Raw genomic sequence first — 14,962 nt, forward strand, 5'->3', positions numbered from 1 at the left:
CTGCTGAAAAAATGTCAACATGTTGCTTATTTTTGTTTACTCCATGTTTGGTGTACGTTCTCAATATTTTCATGAAATTTCGATGAACTTTGCCATGCTTGCGTTCTTGAAACAGTCTTTCAATCAAATTTTAGTACGGAGTATAATTTATCGTCTCTTGTCTCGTCTTGTGCCTGTCACGTAATAAGTAATTTACATCGTGAACGCGATAACTTTAATGAAATCAGTACTGTAACAACTATATATAAATGTGTTAAATTCTAGATTTAATACTGTTATATCGTTGAAATACAATGTAATATGTTGTATGAATATTGGCTATATAAAATGTGTTGTGTCTGTAATGTCAATTCGTGTTCTGAATCCGAATGCTGAAGTACTCAACAAATCATCTGCTCTTCACATGAACATCAATGCCGCTAAGGGTTTGCAAGACGTTCTCAAGACCAATCTTGGTCCCAAAGGAACCATCAAGATGTGAGTTCTCCTATTTTTCTTCTTCACATTCAATTTTATTATACCTGTGTATCTAAATTTTCTTCAAATTTTTTTTATTTATTTTTATTTTTTTGGCTTGTTGGTGGAGCTGGTGACATCAAACTTACCAAAGATGGTAATACACTATTGAAAGATATGGTTAGTTCTATAAACTCTGTACTTTAGTAGCTTGTTGATTTAACTGTTAATATTTGAATATTTGTAATGCTATTGATTTTAGATACAATGCATTTCTGAAGCTCATTTTTCCATTTTAGCTCGTATTACTTTTTATGTGACATTTGAATCCATTCGCGCTTCCAGTTGAATGCCATATAATGTAATTGGGTTTTGGATTGGGTATGAAATGAGTACTAATCAAACCAAGCAGTTGGGTTTGAGTCAGCAAGAATCAGTAGGTCCCTTGTTTTGGAAATGAAAAGGCCACAATACTTGTCTGCTGCATCAAAAACATATAGGTAATTTTTTGGTAATAATCCTGTACTTCGACAAGTTGATGGAAATCGAAAGGTGCTCTTGGGATATGATGTGCTAAGAAAAGCAATTCATTGTCCTGTAATTTTATCTAATTATTGGGTATTGTTTAGGTAATAGTCAGTGCTTTAGGTTGAATATAATGTTATGAAATAAGAATCAAATAGGAGTTTATGAGCTTGTTGAGAGCCAAAAACGGAAACTAATCTTACCATCAAAATTTTCAATCTCGTATCTGGTCGACATTTCAAAAAACTTCCCAAAATGTTTATCGGTGAATAGTATCGTATTTTTGAACAGTATTTGTACACAGTACACGAACCTGGCTCTAATACTAGTTTGTTATGAAATAAGGATCGAATAGGAGTTTAAGAGAACAAAGAGAAAATTAATGACAAAAAAAAAAAAAAAATAGGCACACACACAACGAGACAATAATTTATACGTGGTTCACCCTCACAAATACGGTTACGTCCACGGGCGATGATGATTCGTATCACCATAAAGATGAAGATTACAAACTGAAGAATGTGTTGATTTTTCCTCACAATAATCTCTCTTTTCACACCACTCACTCACTAACAAAGAAGACTCACTCAACACTCAAGACATACCCAAATAGTATATGGTTTACACAAAGAGAAAAACTCACCCAAATACAAGCTTCAAGTGTCACTTGAAGATTGCACACACAAAAAGATTTCTCACACGCACAAAACCAATATATTTTCTTGATCCGAATATTGTCTTACACTTGAATGCCTCTCGGATGCTTTTCATCGAATGAGTGCAAGGCTATTTATAACCAAAAAAATACTTGGTGTCCAAGTATATTACAAAGCTTCCTTTGAAAGCCAAATGGCACTTGCTGCCCAAGAATAATTCTTATTGCCAAAAAATTTCAAAGCTTCTTTTGGAAGCTAATTTGGAAGCTTCACCATCACACTTATGTAGCCAAAAGATTTTTGTCATGTCATAAATAAATTTTAGACAAATTTTAACATATGAGATGAGGTGGTAAATGTTTTTTTTTTGGTGATAACTGATAAGAGGAAGAAAAAAAAAAAAAAAAAATCGGAGGAAGAGGAGGCAAAATAAAACATAAAAACTTCATCAAACACACATAATACCAATCTATTCTCTCTCTTGATGGATCTTCTAAATTGCTACTGCTGCAGTTATTTATTTATTTTTATTTGTAACTATAATAAAGCTTATTCTCTTGATGATTGCAGCAAATTAAAAATCCAACTGCAATTATGATTGCAAGGACTGCTGTTGCCCAAGATGATATAAGGGGTGATGGTACAACTTCAACTGTGATCTTTATTGGCGAGCTTATGAAACAATCGGAACGTTATATTGGTGAAGGTTTGTATTTCTCGTAAGATTACTTTTGTTTGCAGAATTTTCTCGTCTTTCTTTGACATATATACATGTGCGTCTGTGGATGCGTATAACACTTGAATAGGGTTCATACACCTGGAGTGTGAGTAGTTTTTTACACCTGTTGAGAATAGTTATTATTGCACCCTTCAATAACTTTCAATAGAGTTTGTTTTTTCTCGATCTTACTGTTGTATTATGAGGCTTTTCTGTTTGTCATGTGTACCAAATATCCAATTAATCGGACATAAGTAAGTGTTTTAATCGATGGACCCATATCTTTTAATTTTAAATTAGAGTAAAACTCTAATTTAAACCATAATGTTTATTTGACAAGTTCAAATCTTCAAGTAATTTATTTTTGGTATTGCATGATGAACGTAATGACATTTTTTTTCTTTTTTGAAATGTATGATGAATGGAATGACATTAATCCAAAAAGTTGGACTATCAAAAGATAAAGCCTATATGGAGTTACTGATTGTGGGTTTAACTCATTCTAGCCTAGGTGTAAATGGATCCCTTGTTATATACAAATTTAATTTCAAGCTACACTTCCTGGTATTAGAATTTGTTCTCTTGAATTATTTGTTTTTTTCTTTTTTCATTGACAATATTGGACTGAATTAATATGATTTAGCTTTTCTTTTCTTCTTTTTCTCTCTCCAATCTGGGGTGAGTAGCGTTTTCCTTTCCTTTTGGTATCCATCCTAAAATTATGGGTACACAAACATGTCCATGAATATTACTACTTTTGGGATTGCGGGCATTTGGAAGCCTACTTCTGTGGAGTGATGCTAAGTGCGTTAGTCTTTTTCCTTTTTCCCCCTTCTTCCCTTGCTTGCTCATTATAATCTTTGCTCTTGAAAGCCTTTTTCAGGGATGCATCCACGTGTTTTAGTTGATGGTTTTGAAATTGCCAAAAGAGCAACGCTGCAATTCATTGAAAAATTTAAGACTCCTGTAGTGATGGGTGGTGAACCTTATATAGATATATTGAAGATGGTAGCAAGAACAACATTAAGAACAAAGGATTCTTTATTTCTTTTTATTTTGTTCTCTTGTTTAACATCTTGGAGATTCTATTCTATGGTATATGATTCCAGAATTACTTTTTCTTGTGTAGTTGTATGACGCACTTGCTGAGCAATTGACTGACATAGTTGTAAATGCGGTGAGTGCAACTAATGCTGTTAATATACATCGAAGTTCGTATTATAGATGAAATTCATTTAGAGTATCAAAGCACTTAAGCCGATCTTTACTCGCTCAGTTATTGAAATTTTGTGTAGCTACCACATTAAGTTTACTTGTGTATTTGATCCACGATGCGTAGCTACCCTTACCTCTTCTTGGTGCGTAGCTATTGACGGCTTAATTGTGACAGGTACTCTGCATTCGCAAGACTGATGAACCTATTGATCTGTTTATGGTTGAGATTATGCACATGCGCCACAAGTTTGATGTAGACACCCGATTGGTAGGTCAACATTTGTTAGTGTTAATTTACATTTTTCTTTCTTTCAAAAGTATATCTTTTCTAGGTATCAAAGGTTCATGGGTTGTACATCATTGGAATATGTCAAAAGTATAATGCAATATGATTTACTCTTGTCATCAAGCTTTGTCCAATATTGCCTTTTCTTATTTTCAATGTGGACCAGCAAGGTCAGTTGACTTGGTTCCTTTAATTTTTACAATCTATATCCTGAAAAAGCTTAAGTAGTTCGAAACATGTTAGACCGGAAAATGACAGAGCTATATAGCGTAATATTGCACCTGAAATATAAAAAGAATCTTCATTTTGTGTCCCTTGGCTTTTCATGGTTCACTTGTATTGTTTTGTAGGTTGAGGGTCTTGTACTTGATCATGGTTCAAGACATCCGGACATGAAGCGGAGAGCAGAGAATTGTTATATCTTGACTTGCAATGTATCATTGGAGTATGAGAAAAGGTATATATTGATGAACATATTGTTGCTAGAAAAGGAAAATTCTTAAATTTATGTTTTTTTGCATGTTTCCTGAATTTCTCTTTTCTTCCCCTTTTTATTCTAAAAAAATTGAGAACCATGTAAACTCTTACTTATCGAAAAAAAAAAAACCATGTAAGCTCTTAATCGCACAATATAACCTAGTTATTGAACCACGAGCAGGATCCTAATATTTTCTCATTTAAGGTATTATTTTGTGGGTTTTTTTTTTTAAGATTTAAGGTGAGTCTTCGGATCCGACACCTTTACCTGATGATTTACCCATTGCTCTCCGTAAAGGTATTCGGTCGTGTGTTACTGCACATCCCATTTCTAACTTTGTCTCCTACCATAATATTTCCTCCTCTTTATCTTGTTTTTTATCCAAAATGTCTGCTACGTTTGTTCCCAAGACTTTGCGGGATGCTCTTTCTAATTCGGAATGGCATAACGCCATGGTAGATGAAATGGATGCCCTGCACCGTAATCGGACTTAGGATCTTGTTCCCGTACCTCCGGGCTCCAACACGGTTGGTTATAAGTGGGTCTATACTGTTAAATACCTTCACGATGGGTCTATTGAGCAGTTGAAGGCTCGTCTGGTGGAAAAAGGGTACACTCAGACTTATGGTATAGACTACGATGAGACCTTTTCTCCTATTACTAAGATTTCTTCTATTCGGGTACTTATTTCCATTGCTGCCAATTGTCACTGGCCTTTGTTTCAATTAGATGTCAAGAATGCCTTCTTGCATGGTGACTTAGTTGAAGAAGTTTAAATGGAGCAACCACCTGGGTTTGTTGCTCAGGGGGAGTATCGTCACATTGTTTGTCACCTTAAAAAGGCCCTATATGGATTGAAACAATCTCCACGGGCTTGGTTTGGAAAATTCTCTAAGGCGGCATTAGAATTTGGTCTTAACAGATGCCAGACTGATCATTCGGTATTTCACCAGCGCACTAAAGCTGGCTTCATTTTTCTTGTAGTGTATATAGATGATATTGTGATCACGGGTGATGATTCTGAAGGCATTGCTAAGTTGAAGTTGTTTCTGCAAAATCGATTCCATACTAAAGACTTGGGTAGACTTGGGTATTGAAGTTGCTAGATCCAAGAAAGGTATAAGTTTATCTCAACGCAAATATGTGTTGGACTTGTTAGAAGAAACAGGTATGTTGGGTGGTCGTCCAGTTGATGCTCGTATAGATTCAAATACAAAACTTGTGTCTGATGAGGGTGATCTATTTAATAACCCGAGCAGATTTCGTCGCCTTGTTGGGAAATTAATTTATCTCACTATCACTCGACCTGATATTTCATATGCAGTTAGTGTTGTAAGTCAGTTCATGGGAGCTCCTAGAATGACACATTGGGTTATTGTTCTTCGGATTATCCGATATCTCAAGCAAGCTCCAGGTTTTGAGTTACTATATAAATCAAATGGTCATCTCAGAGTGGAAGGTTTTTCAGATGCTGACTGGGCTGGTTCTCCATCAGACAGGCGATCTACTACAAGCTACTGTACATTTGTAGGAGGAAATCTTGTTACATGGAAAAGTAAAAAGCAAACGATGGTAGCTCGATCTAGTGCTGAAGCTGAGTACAGGGCAATGGCCCATACAACTAGTGAGTTGACTTGGATACAACATTTTCTAAAAGAACTTAGGTTGACAGTTGAAACTCCTACTCCATTGTTCTGTAATAATCAAGCAGTTGTTCACATTGCATCAAATACTGTGTTTCATGAGAGAACCAAACATATTGAAGTTGATTGTCACTTCATTCGAGGAAAAATATTAAGTGGGAGCATCTCTACTCCATTTGTGAAGTCTGAAGATCAGTTAACTGATATGTTTACCAAAGCATTGGGTCATAATCGGTTAAGGACTATTTGTTCCAAGTTGGGATTATTTGATATATACTCTCCAGCTTAAGGGGGAGTGTTAGAATATTTTGGGTCATTATGTAATTACATATAGTTGATATGGTCATTGCGTAATTAGCTGAGTCCCGTACTCTATATAAGCCACTGTACTAGGGTTTGATATGAATGAAATACACATTTTGTATCCACTGTGTTATCTCTCTCTACTCACAACAAGGTGGAATGATAAGTTTAAATAGGTCACAGTGCTTTCAACATGACATTCTTTAATCTCAACACCATCAATTGCATGACAACTTAAAGATATTTGGCTTCCTTGTTGGCTTGATTATATCTGGGGATTGTCTCGGCCTCCATTTATAAATCTCTCTTTCTTTGTTTTTTATATATATACTCTTTTTTTTCCTTCTAAAAGAGGGACTAGTTCTCCTCAATAAACAAATAAGATTTTTACTATTGCTACTTCTTAGATTTTTGTGGATGAATATTTTGGAAGGTTAGAATTGATGTTGATAAGGAAGTTAGAAACTTGGCATCACACATAAACCAAACTTGATGCTGGATAAACTAGGTGGATAACATGGAACTTACATTTCCCTCTCAGCAAAATAAATGCAGGCTTTTTCTACTCAAATGCAGAGCAGAGAGGAGCTATGGTTGCTGCAGAAAGGCTCTCGGTCGGTGAGAGAGTGAAAAAAATTATTGAACTAAAGAATAAGGTGCAGGCATCATTATGCATACGTGTTACTATGTTTTGCAGCATCTTCGGACTTGATTTATGTTGCGGTTGTGCGCAGGTCTGCTCAGGTAATGATAACAACTTTGTTGTTATTAATCAAAGAGGAATTGATCCTCCGTCACTGGACCTTCTTGCTAGGGCAGGGGTAAGTCCTTCCTACTCTACAAGAATTATTTTGTGTCATTGCTTTGCTTGTGAGAAGAGTTACTTATTAGAGAAATAATTTATCATAGGGTTTGTGAAGTCAACCCCTGGCCATATATGAATTTCCAAATTAATTAATTGAAAATTAAAATGTGGTGTCATTCATTGTGGTTGCTTACTACTTGTTGAAACTGTGTTCATTGTAAACATTCTTTTTATGATATCCAGTGTTTTTGCTTTTTCTATGGTAGCATGTTTAAATATTTATGATCTTGGATATATTATCACAATGTGTTTCCATTAGATTCTTATTTAATACAAGAGTAAAGGGGATGAATTTCATCATACACATTCACATTCTTTTATATTTAAATGCAATGGAGGAGGTTTGCTTTTGTGAACTAGATGTCCATATGGTCTAGATGTCAACCAAATTAAAAAGTAATCTTCACATTTTCAGTTGAAAAACTTGTATTAAAAAGAGAAAAATGACTTGAGGGAGGAACCTCCTCATAGGAAGAAAAATGCAAAATCTGCAAAGAGAAAGGCAGGGATACTTCTTCACATATTATCCTGCGTAGGGTCCCACTCAAACCCAACTCAACTCAACAAAGTCTTTGTCCAACCATTTAAAGGCTATAACCTCAGTTAAACCATATGTTATCATGAAGTTTTGTACTATGTCAGTTTATGTTGTTTTCATTTTATGTTTCCGCTGACATCACCCCTCAATACGGGCTCATCCAATTCCACATCCAATTCCACTGTTTTTTTTTTTTTGGTGGTACATGAGTGCAAGGTGATTCACAATGACTGCTTGTACCATGTCTACATTAAATTTTGTCAATTTGTTAGAATAATTAGTAATGTTTACACCTGTGTTGCTTTGTCTGCTGTTTGCAACTTGCTAAATGAGTTATTTTTCAGATAATCGCCCTGCGAAGAGCAAAGAGGAGAAATATGGAAAGATTGGTATTGGCTTGTGGTGGGGAAGCAGTTAATTCTGTTGATGACTTAACTCCTGATTGTCTTGGTTGGGCTGGACTTGTCTATGAGGATGTGCTCGGAGAGGAGAAGTATACTTTTGTGGAAAATGTAAAGAATCCTTACTCTTCCACAATTTTAACAAAAGGTACTTGAAATCTATTTTTGGCTTCACTGATCATTTTTAAAAGTTGCCTATGGTAAATTTAGTAGTAGTCTTTTTTTTTTTTTTTGTTGTTGGTAATTTCCATATTTAACCTTGCAGGACCTAATGACCATACGATTGCCCAGATAAAAGATGCTATCCGTGATGGTTTGAGAGCAGTCAAAAATACTATTGAAGATGAATCAGTTCTATTAATAAGCTGTTCTGTTAGATTTTTTGTTCTCTAACGTGCACAATCATGATATATTTCTTCATATTGCCTTGTAATTATTGATGCTTTTGCAGTCTCTTGCTAGACTCTGTGATATGTTTAAACGACATCATCTATTGCTTAGATGGTGTTGACATGAATATATTGTATATAAAGAAATATCAGCATCAGAAAAATTAATCCTATTACAAAGACATTGTTTGAAGCACCTTTTGTGTGTTCTTAGTATCATGCATTGTACAGTACACTTAATTTTGGTAATGAACTAGGATAAGAAGATTACACTAAATTTGTGGGAGGTGCCCAAGTTGTGTGACATTTACCTTTGCAAGAATCCTTTTTCTTTCCCCCTCTTCCCCCTTTTTTTCATGTTTTTGTTTTCGTTAGGAGACGGATTTTATGAGGAGGAGAAGAGTAGATAGAGGTTAATACAAACGTTAGAAGTAATTATATACCCCCAGCCCCTAGTTAATAAGTCCTGTTGGTTCGGCATACATCAGAGGAAACTTGATGAAGTGTAAATGGGGGGATATTTGGGAAAGTGAAAGTTGGGCAAGGGTCTCAGCATCACCGAATTAGTTGTTTTCTTTAAACTAGCTGAGACTGGTAAAGCTGCACTGCTTAACTAATTGTTCTAGAAGAATTATGTGTGTTATTCTTGTCAAAGATTTATGCTCATACTTTTTATCCTTATCGACTCTAACTTGATAGGAATATGGATGTAGTTTAGGTTCAGAATCTTTATATTCTGCAGCTTTGAACGTTTATATTCGGTATTTTATCTTGGCCAGTTCATTGCATGGTTTTGCTGCATCACATATTCTGCTATTTATGTTCAGGGTGCAGGGGCGTTTGCCAGCCAACACTTAATCAATGAAGTAAAGAAAACTGTTCAAGGGGTAATAATTTCCCGTATCTCAATTTTTCGCCGGCAATATAGATATCCTTGGCACTTGTACTGATTCAGATATACTTTTTGGTGTCTAATAACTCGGAAACAGCATGCCCAACTTGGTGTTCAAGCTTTTGCTGATGCCCTTCTTGTGGTGTAACGGGTGGGCGCTTGCCCATTTACCCAAAAGGGTGAACTGTTGGGTAGTACTGCATACCTACCCATTTATACCCATGTCACTTCTCATCCGGATCCGATATGGGACAAGTTTCCCCTTGTAACATTCTCCCCCACCCAAACTCGCAACGCCCTCGTTGCGGTTGGGCCACCCTACCTACCCAGGGTGACACACCCGGACGCCTTTCGGGCTGGGCGCTTGGCGTGGCACCAGATCAAGGACTGGGTTTGGCTCTGATACCAACTGTAACGGGTGGGCGCTTGCCCATTTACGCAAAAGCTCGAACTGTTGGATAATGCTGCATACCCACCCATTTATACTCATGTCACTTCTCATCCGGATCCGATGTGGGACAAGTTTCCCTTGTAACACTAGTAACACTAAGACACTTGCTGAAAATTCTGGTCTTGACACTCAAGATGTGATCCTTGCTCTTACGGTAATCTTTTTTATGGCATTCAAAACGTTGTCTTTATTTTTTTACAAGGCAAAGAATAGAATATTTGGAGTATTGTTTTACAATCTGGATGTTTGTGTAGGGAGAGCACGGCAGAGGGAATATTGTGGGGGTAAACCACCACAATGTTGAACCAACCATCAGTCCTCATATGGAGGGTATTTTTGACAACTACTCTGTGAAACGGCAAATCATTAACTCAGGGTATGTAGAAATCAGTTTGTCACAGAAAAATTGAGATTACTCCATAATCTCCCGAAGATTGATACCACTTTCAAATTAACTTTATGCTTTATACGTGTTTTTTTTTTTTTTTTTTTTTTTTTTTTCAAAAAAAAAATTAATGCCTTACCAATACCATTACTGCCATTTTAGTATCATGTTTTGCTCTCAACAATTATTGACACTGAACTTTTCTGGACTCTCCATCAAACCAGCAAGTCAATAAATTTTCTGTTGGCCTTTCGTTTCCTGGATTTGTGTCTAAGCAGCTATCCTGCTATTTGCAGGCCTGTAACATGTGGAAGCCAAATTGATTACAGCAGGTGGTGGTGGTGGTGATGGTGGTGGTGGTGGTGGTGGTATTATGAATTGTCAACATATGTTTCCAACAGCTTCAGTACAGACGAGCTTGGTTTCCAGTTGAGATTGAGGGATTCATTTATTATTATTATTATTATTTAAATTTTTTAAAGGAAGAACCATTAATGGTGTAACTTGTATCATGCAATTAAGACAAAGCAAGCTTCTTCCTACGCATTTTTGTAAATTTTCTTGGTTGAATGTATGCAGTACGATCCGGTGATTTGTGGAAACAGGCGTCCTAGTTTGCTTTCGTATGTGAATGCAAGTATGAATGCGTTGAAACAGCTCCCACTTCCCAGTCTCTACATTTGCAATACCATTGGAGTTGCAGAGTAGAGCCTAATCTATTGAATATAGATGTGTTAATTAGGGAAGGGTAACCATTGTTCTTCGAGTAAAAGCTTGAATCTAAAAAATTGGAATAGCAGTCATTTGCATTTATCAAGAAACAGTAATCACACTTGCCACTGAAAATAGCGATGAACCAAAGTACTGGTATGTCTTTTTTCAGTATAATGCAAGAGAGGTTAAAGAGTTCTCTCACAAATCCTGTAATATAGCATCCCCTTTTCAGTATGATACAAGAGATGTTAGGGCTCTTTGCCTCGCAAGAACTCTAATAATGCCACAAAGCCTCAAGCCTCCCTGGCTCACAAACTCGATACAAAAACAAGAAACATGCCGCGTTATCTGGGTATTACAGATGACCTATAACAAAGCCTTCACAAGTTTTACCATGGGGCCTGCTTAGAAGAGCAAACTCTAGGTCAAGAGCCCATCTGAGAATGGCAAGTTCAAGATGAATAAGCTCTGCATTTGAACGAAAATGGCGTTAGGAATTTGAGCAGGGCGGTGGGAATCCAGTCAATCCACTGGAAAGTGAATCCGAGAAACGTCTGGAGTATATTTATTTCAGATTTATAATACTAAACTATATGCTGACAGAACAGTCCCAGAGGCCTCAAAATGCAATTTGTACTTCCAATTAGAGCAAACTCACGAACAGAATTTGACAATAACCAAAGACAACAGAAAATTTCTTGATAGCTACTTAATATAAACAGTCCAAAAGTCCTAATAATTTCAGAGAAATTCAACATCTCTTTTTCTCAAATGCTCATCCCCTACCCACTTCATAGTTGCTGCTGCTGATAATTTCATAGAAAATAAAAAAATACAACCGACAAATTGTAAAGTTCAAAACCAGCTATGATATGGTCCGCACTAGAGTTGTTCCCACATGCATTAACAGAAACACTTGCTTTGGGTACTCCTGATCAATAGAGAATATAATTAAAGAAAATGGACTCGGAAGTCTCAAACTCTTACAGGCCCCTTTCCTTCCTGTTGAAGCGTGTATTCTTTCTTCATCTCCTCCAAGACAGAGTCGTTGGTACTGCAAAGAAAAAGACAATGTCAAAATATCAGTAGCCAATACATAAAGGGGAAAAAAATGAAAACGGGAGGTATCCCATAGCATTTTAACATCAAACTTACTACTGATGAAGACACTTATTTAATTCTTTAGCTTGTCCGCGACATTTCCAAACCACCGAAAGTGTCCTTCCTGCAGAACATTCAGCATATTTTGCAGTGTACTGATCGCACTCTTTTAGTGCCTTCTGCTTCATCTTGCTACGTAAAGCTGCAATTTTGATAAATGAATATAGTATTGCATGTATCTAAAAGACATTAAAAAAAATACAAAATTCACCTTTATTTGCCTTTACTGATAGAAGTAAACAACTTTCATCAAAACAAAGACATATAAGACATCCAAAATACAAGTAGATTCTATTTTGAAGCAAATTTGGATAGGAGATAATATAGGGTGAGCAATGAACATCCATTCTCAACAGAATCATAAAAGAGAGCCAAAAGAATACAGGGCCATCAATATATGTATGAATGTAGTTTTATAAACTAACTTATTGATCCCCAAGCCCTATATAACCAGGAAAAAACAAGAATAACCATGTATGTACACCATGAACTGCACCAAGGACCAAACGGAAACCACAACATAAACAAAGATGGGAGATGGACAATAAGGTAGATGATGTGATCCGCCAAGTTGGAGTTTGATTGACATAATAACCACCAATTTCCAACTTCCTCAACAGTCAACATCATACGACCACTTATGAAGATATTTTTGCCTGTCAGACTGTACAAAGAAAGAGAGCTTAACAGACAGGTTCTTATATCGATATAAATTGAAAATCACTTCTCAAGTTAAAAAAAAAATGCTTAGAATGATCAAAACCATAAATAAAAAAATAAAAATAAAAAATAATTAAAAAAAAAGGCCTAACTTGCAAAGTAACCATATTCTCTCTGCTCTCAATTGGATGAATATTCAACATAAATCAACACTGTGACAGAACCTAGAATAACTATTCATACCAGAAAATGGTGAAAATCGTAGAAGTTACCAAAAGGCATGATTTCTCAAATTACTCAAAAACTTCGCCCTACCATTCCCATCACAAACCCATTCTTCTAAGAAATGACATGTTTTATTGGATGCACCCTATTTTACAGCCCTGACTTCTCCAAAACTCTTTGCTCCGCCCCAAATGTCCGCTACCATCTACCTTGTAATACATTTTACATACTCTCTGTTTGATGAATGATTAAGTGAGCCTTATATTTGCCAGAAAAACTCCTACCTCAGTCCACCAAATAATATTTGAAATCATCTCAACCCCTTTTCATAAGAACAATTGAAATATTATCTGAATTATGAACATACCTAGTTCCCTGTCATATTTGTACTTTATAGACACAAAATGATGAAAATGTGCACAAATAAAAACATATTTTCTTGAATTGGTAATATATACGTACGTACGTACATACTATTTTTGGTTGTGGGAGGATCCCCTCGCCCCTTTGGGAAGGGGACTAGTCCTTTTGATATCTGTAGTCACCCTTAAACCACAATGAAGGTGTATATACTGATTCTTATACAAAAAAATCATTTCACCTACAACATTGGACACTAAGATATACTGAAAGATTAAGTAAATGAAATGGTTTTTGTGCTGCAGACCCTAGCATTAAACCTATAAAACAGCTTGTCGTCTGGGTGTCACTTTTTGTTTTTTTTTTCTTTTATAAGTATCTGGGAGTCATTTTATAGAAGCAAATGAGACCGTCTGGAATGTTTGAAAAGATATAAACATTTGAATCTTAAAATTGAAGTGGGAAGTAAATTAGAAAACATAGCTTTATAAATATATACATACATACATACATACATATATATATATGAGAGTGTGTCTATCCATAGATGACGATGATGTGGGCATAATTATGGTTTGACCGAGGGAATGAGACAATAATATTTATCTTCTTCGACTTTCTCCTTGACGGGATTTTCTACATTTTTCTATATAATATAAAGATAGGTTTAAGCCACAACTTCTCCCCAAACCCTTTGCTCCTTCCCAAATGTCCTATACTACCTACCTTGTAATGCATTTTTCACACTCGAAGTTTGATGAATGATTAAGTGACTCCTACCTCAGTCCAGCAAACAGTATTTGAAATCATCTCAAACCCTTTGCCTAAGAACATTGTAAAATATTATCAGAATTTTATATATCTAGCTTATACACAAAATGTGAGGCGATTTAGCCCAAATAAAAACAAATTCATTAGTCAATTTGCCATTTCCTGAAGTAGGTATACCAGTGTGTGTCTAGTTCTTGTACAAAAATTGATGTTCACCGATGGATACTGAGATACACTAGAAGATTAAGCATTTGAAATGGTTTTTTGAACTAAACCTCTGATACTAGCTTAGCTTGTCGTCTGGGAGTAATTTGATTGCAGCAAATGAGAAATAAACATTTGAATCTTGGTAATTAAAGTGAGTAAATAAAAAATGATAGCTTTATGAACACCCCCACACACATGAATACATATACATATATATATATATAAAGATAACGATGATGATGATGATGATGGTGATGATGGTGATGGGGGCATAATTAGGGTTTGAGTGAGGAGATTAAAGAATAACAATTACCTTCTTCGACTTTCTTCTTGACGTGATTTTCTCTAGCTTCCTGCACAAATCCCATCTCCTCAAACCCCCAAACCCTTCCTTCGATAGAAAATGATCCACTCCTTCACTGTGTACACGCCAAGCTCGGAATGTAGTTAAGGCTTGGCAGTCCAACCCACTTGTGCAACGTGGATTGACTAAAAAAATTAAAAATTTAACTCAAAAATAACTTTTTTAATTAGTCATTTTAATTTTCAAACTTATAACATTTTTTTTAATAAATATATTTTTATATTTTATCTGTTAAAAAATTTGTGACAAATATACTTTACTAAATATGCTTATGATTATTTGGTCAAAGTTTCAAAGAA

General features: G+C 35.6%; 1 protein-coding gene and 1 pseudogene across 1 annotated transcript; one reads left to right on the forward strand and one right to left on the reverse strand.

Annotated features, from left to right (window-relative positions):
* Positions 1–343: 343 nt before the first annotated feature.
* Positions 344–10,313, forward strand: LOC132267448 (T-complex protein 1 subunit zeta 1-like; annotated as a pseudogene).
* A 1,268-nt stretch (positions 10,314–11,581) lies between these two features.
* Positions 11,582–14,758, reverse strand: LOC132316079 (uncharacterized). Its single transcript, XM_059814588.1, has 3 exons — positions 14,613–14,758; positions 12,071–12,218; positions 11,582–11,969 (listed from the first exon to the last, which is right to left on the reverse strand). The coding sequence occupies exons 1-3, from the start codon at positions 14,665–14,667 to the stop codon at positions 11,891–11,893; spliced, it is 282 nt and encodes a 93-aa protein (XP_059670571.1). The 5' UTR covers positions 14,668–14,758; the 3' UTR covers positions 11,582–11,890.
* Positions 14,759–14,962: the final 204 nt, after the last annotated feature.

This window comes from Cornus florida, unplaced genomic scaffold (genome assembly GCF_030987335.1).
Source record: "Cornus florida cultivar Cherokee Brave unplaced genomic scaffold, ASM3098733v1 CherokeeBrave_3.0.0_Hap2_Chr07, whole genome shotgun sequence".
Classification (NCBI taxonomy): Eukaryota; Viridiplantae; Streptophyta; class Magnoliopsida; order Cornales; family Cornaceae; genus Cornus; species Cornus florida.